Source organism: Condylura cristata, unplaced genomic scaffold (genome assembly GCF_000260355.1).
Source record: "Condylura cristata isolate star-nosed mole 26May11 unplaced genomic scaffold, ConCri1.0 scaffold00022, whole genome shotgun sequence".
Classification (NCBI taxonomy): domain Eukaryota; kingdom Metazoa; phylum Chordata; class Mammalia; order Eulipotyphla; family Talpidae; genus Condylura; species Condylura cristata.
Window position 1 is genome coordinate 36,237,096 of NW_004567123.1, and position 1,910 is coordinate 36,239,005.

At 62.1% G+C, this 1,910-nt stretch overlaps 1 protein-coding gene across 1 annotated transcript in view; it reads left to right on the forward strand.

The window, feature by feature from the left end:
- The window catches only part of LOC101633865 (trithorax group protein osa-like), an 88,909-nt gene extending 88,007 nt beyond the window's left edge, over positions 1-902 (forward strand). The window contains exon 10 of the mRNA XM_004687074.1: positions 762-902. Within this exon, the coding sequence (XP_004687131.1) occupies positions 762-902 (141 nt within the window). The remainder of the gene's footprint in view (positions 1-761) is intronic.
- Positions 903-1,910: the final 1,008 nt, after the last annotated feature.

The window sequence follows — 1,910 nt, forward strand, 5'->3', positions numbered from 1 at the left end:
CCCCGTCGCCCCCCCGCACCCGTCACCCCCCGCACCTTGCCCTTCACATCACCTAGAGACCAGTTAAAGCCTGGAGTGGGCAAGGAGTGGAGAGACGGGAGTCCAGCGGCCACTGAAACTAAACCCAGTAGCCCAGATCTCAAAATGCTGCCTCGAGGGAGGGAAGAAATCGAGGCCTCCCGCACCTGTCCCCAGTCTGCGGGGGTGAAATCGGCCCAGGACTGCCGAGACGGACGGCACAGCTTGCGGGGCTGGCGGCCAGCTCGCCGCCTGCCGGACTCGGCGCTGAAGTGCCAGCGGGCCGCGGCCCACCCCGGCGTTCACAGTCCCGGCTGGCGCCGAGGCAGGGGCCCTTCTCCCGGGTTGGCAACCAGAGCCCCGCTCGGGGTGTCCTGGGAGTAGGAGGCCGCCCAGGGCTGGAAATATCGCCGTGCGAGGTGAGCTGGGTTCGCTCGTGGGCACAGGGCACGGTGAGAAGGCAGGGAGGGGGCCCTGGGGAGCGGGGCTCTGTCCCCTGCGTGAGGCCGCGCAGCTGCCCAGCTCGGCGGGGCTCCACAGGCCACTCCGCGGGGAGGCACAGGGGGCCGGAGCGCGGGCCCCCGCGAGGAAGGGGCCACAGACTCGGGGGCCTCCGGCACCCGTCCCCCTCCTCTCACTGTCTTCCCTGCGCCCGGAAAGTGCCCACCTCCCTCTCCTCTGAGGAGCGGGCAGTGGGGAACCGGCAGTCCTCTGAGAGGGGCTTTTGGTGGCTTCCCGCCTAGGCTGGCGCCCACGGGCCCTCCATGCGCTACAGCGGGCGGAGGAGCGAGGGGTGCTGGCCGCTGCGGGCGGCCACTGTCACCCCGGGGCAGGCTGGACCCCTCAGCACCGTGGCAACGACGCAGACTGTGGACCTGATTTGACAAAAGTATGCGAGGCCTGGAGGCCTGCACCTGGGTCATTACTGTTCTCGCGTACGGTGACAGGCGACCTCCTGACACTTCTCATAGGTCCAGGCCTAGTGACAATAAGCCCAAATCTCTGAAGTCAAGGCACAGGCTGTCACGGTCCGGCGGGCGACCCTCGGGCCCGACCGCTGCACCGATTCTGACCCCGGTTTAGTCGAAAGCAGAAGGCAGGTGGCCTGAGACCCGTCAAAGCCATAAGGCAAGTGATGCCGTCTTCCGCCTGCCCCCAGAGAGACATGTGGCCCAGGAGAGTGGACATCCCAGATGGGTCACTTGCTGGACACTTTCTCCCGTGACTGCCACCTGTGAATCTTCACATCACCGCGGTCTGCCGCTCAGGCAGAGGCTGTGGCCGAGGGTGAATGGGCACCCTGTTCACCCACGGCGCCTGACACTGTTTTGCATTCGGATGTGAACAGCCGGGTGTTTCTCCTTCACAGCAGGGAGAAGTCGCGGTTTTTCAGAGGCAGGGAGTCAGTGCCGCCGTGTAGACAGGCCGAGAGGAAAACACGGAGCTCTCCTTCCCTCCAGAACAGCAATCACTATTCTAATCAAATTAAGTCAGGAGGAGAAAAACAAACTCCAGATGATTTCGCTTACGTGTGGAAGATAAAGGAAAGGCACAACCGAACCCAACAAACGACTGAAACCTAACAGCGGGCCTGAGGTTGCTGGGGGGCGGGTGTAGAGAGGCGAGGAACGGGGTGGGGGTTACTGAACGGCCACGGAGGACAATGGGGGCTTGTGCGGGCTTGTGCAAACCTGCACCCGAAAACATATAGGGTGCTGTGAGCCAATGCTGCTCAAGCAAAAACTTGACAATGAAAATTATCAAAGGCCACTGCACCCCCATGTTTATCGCTGCTTTATTTACCATAGGAAAGACATGGAATCAACCCAAATGCCCAAAAGTACGTGGTTGCATTAAATAGATGCGGCCCATATACACGATAGAATATTACT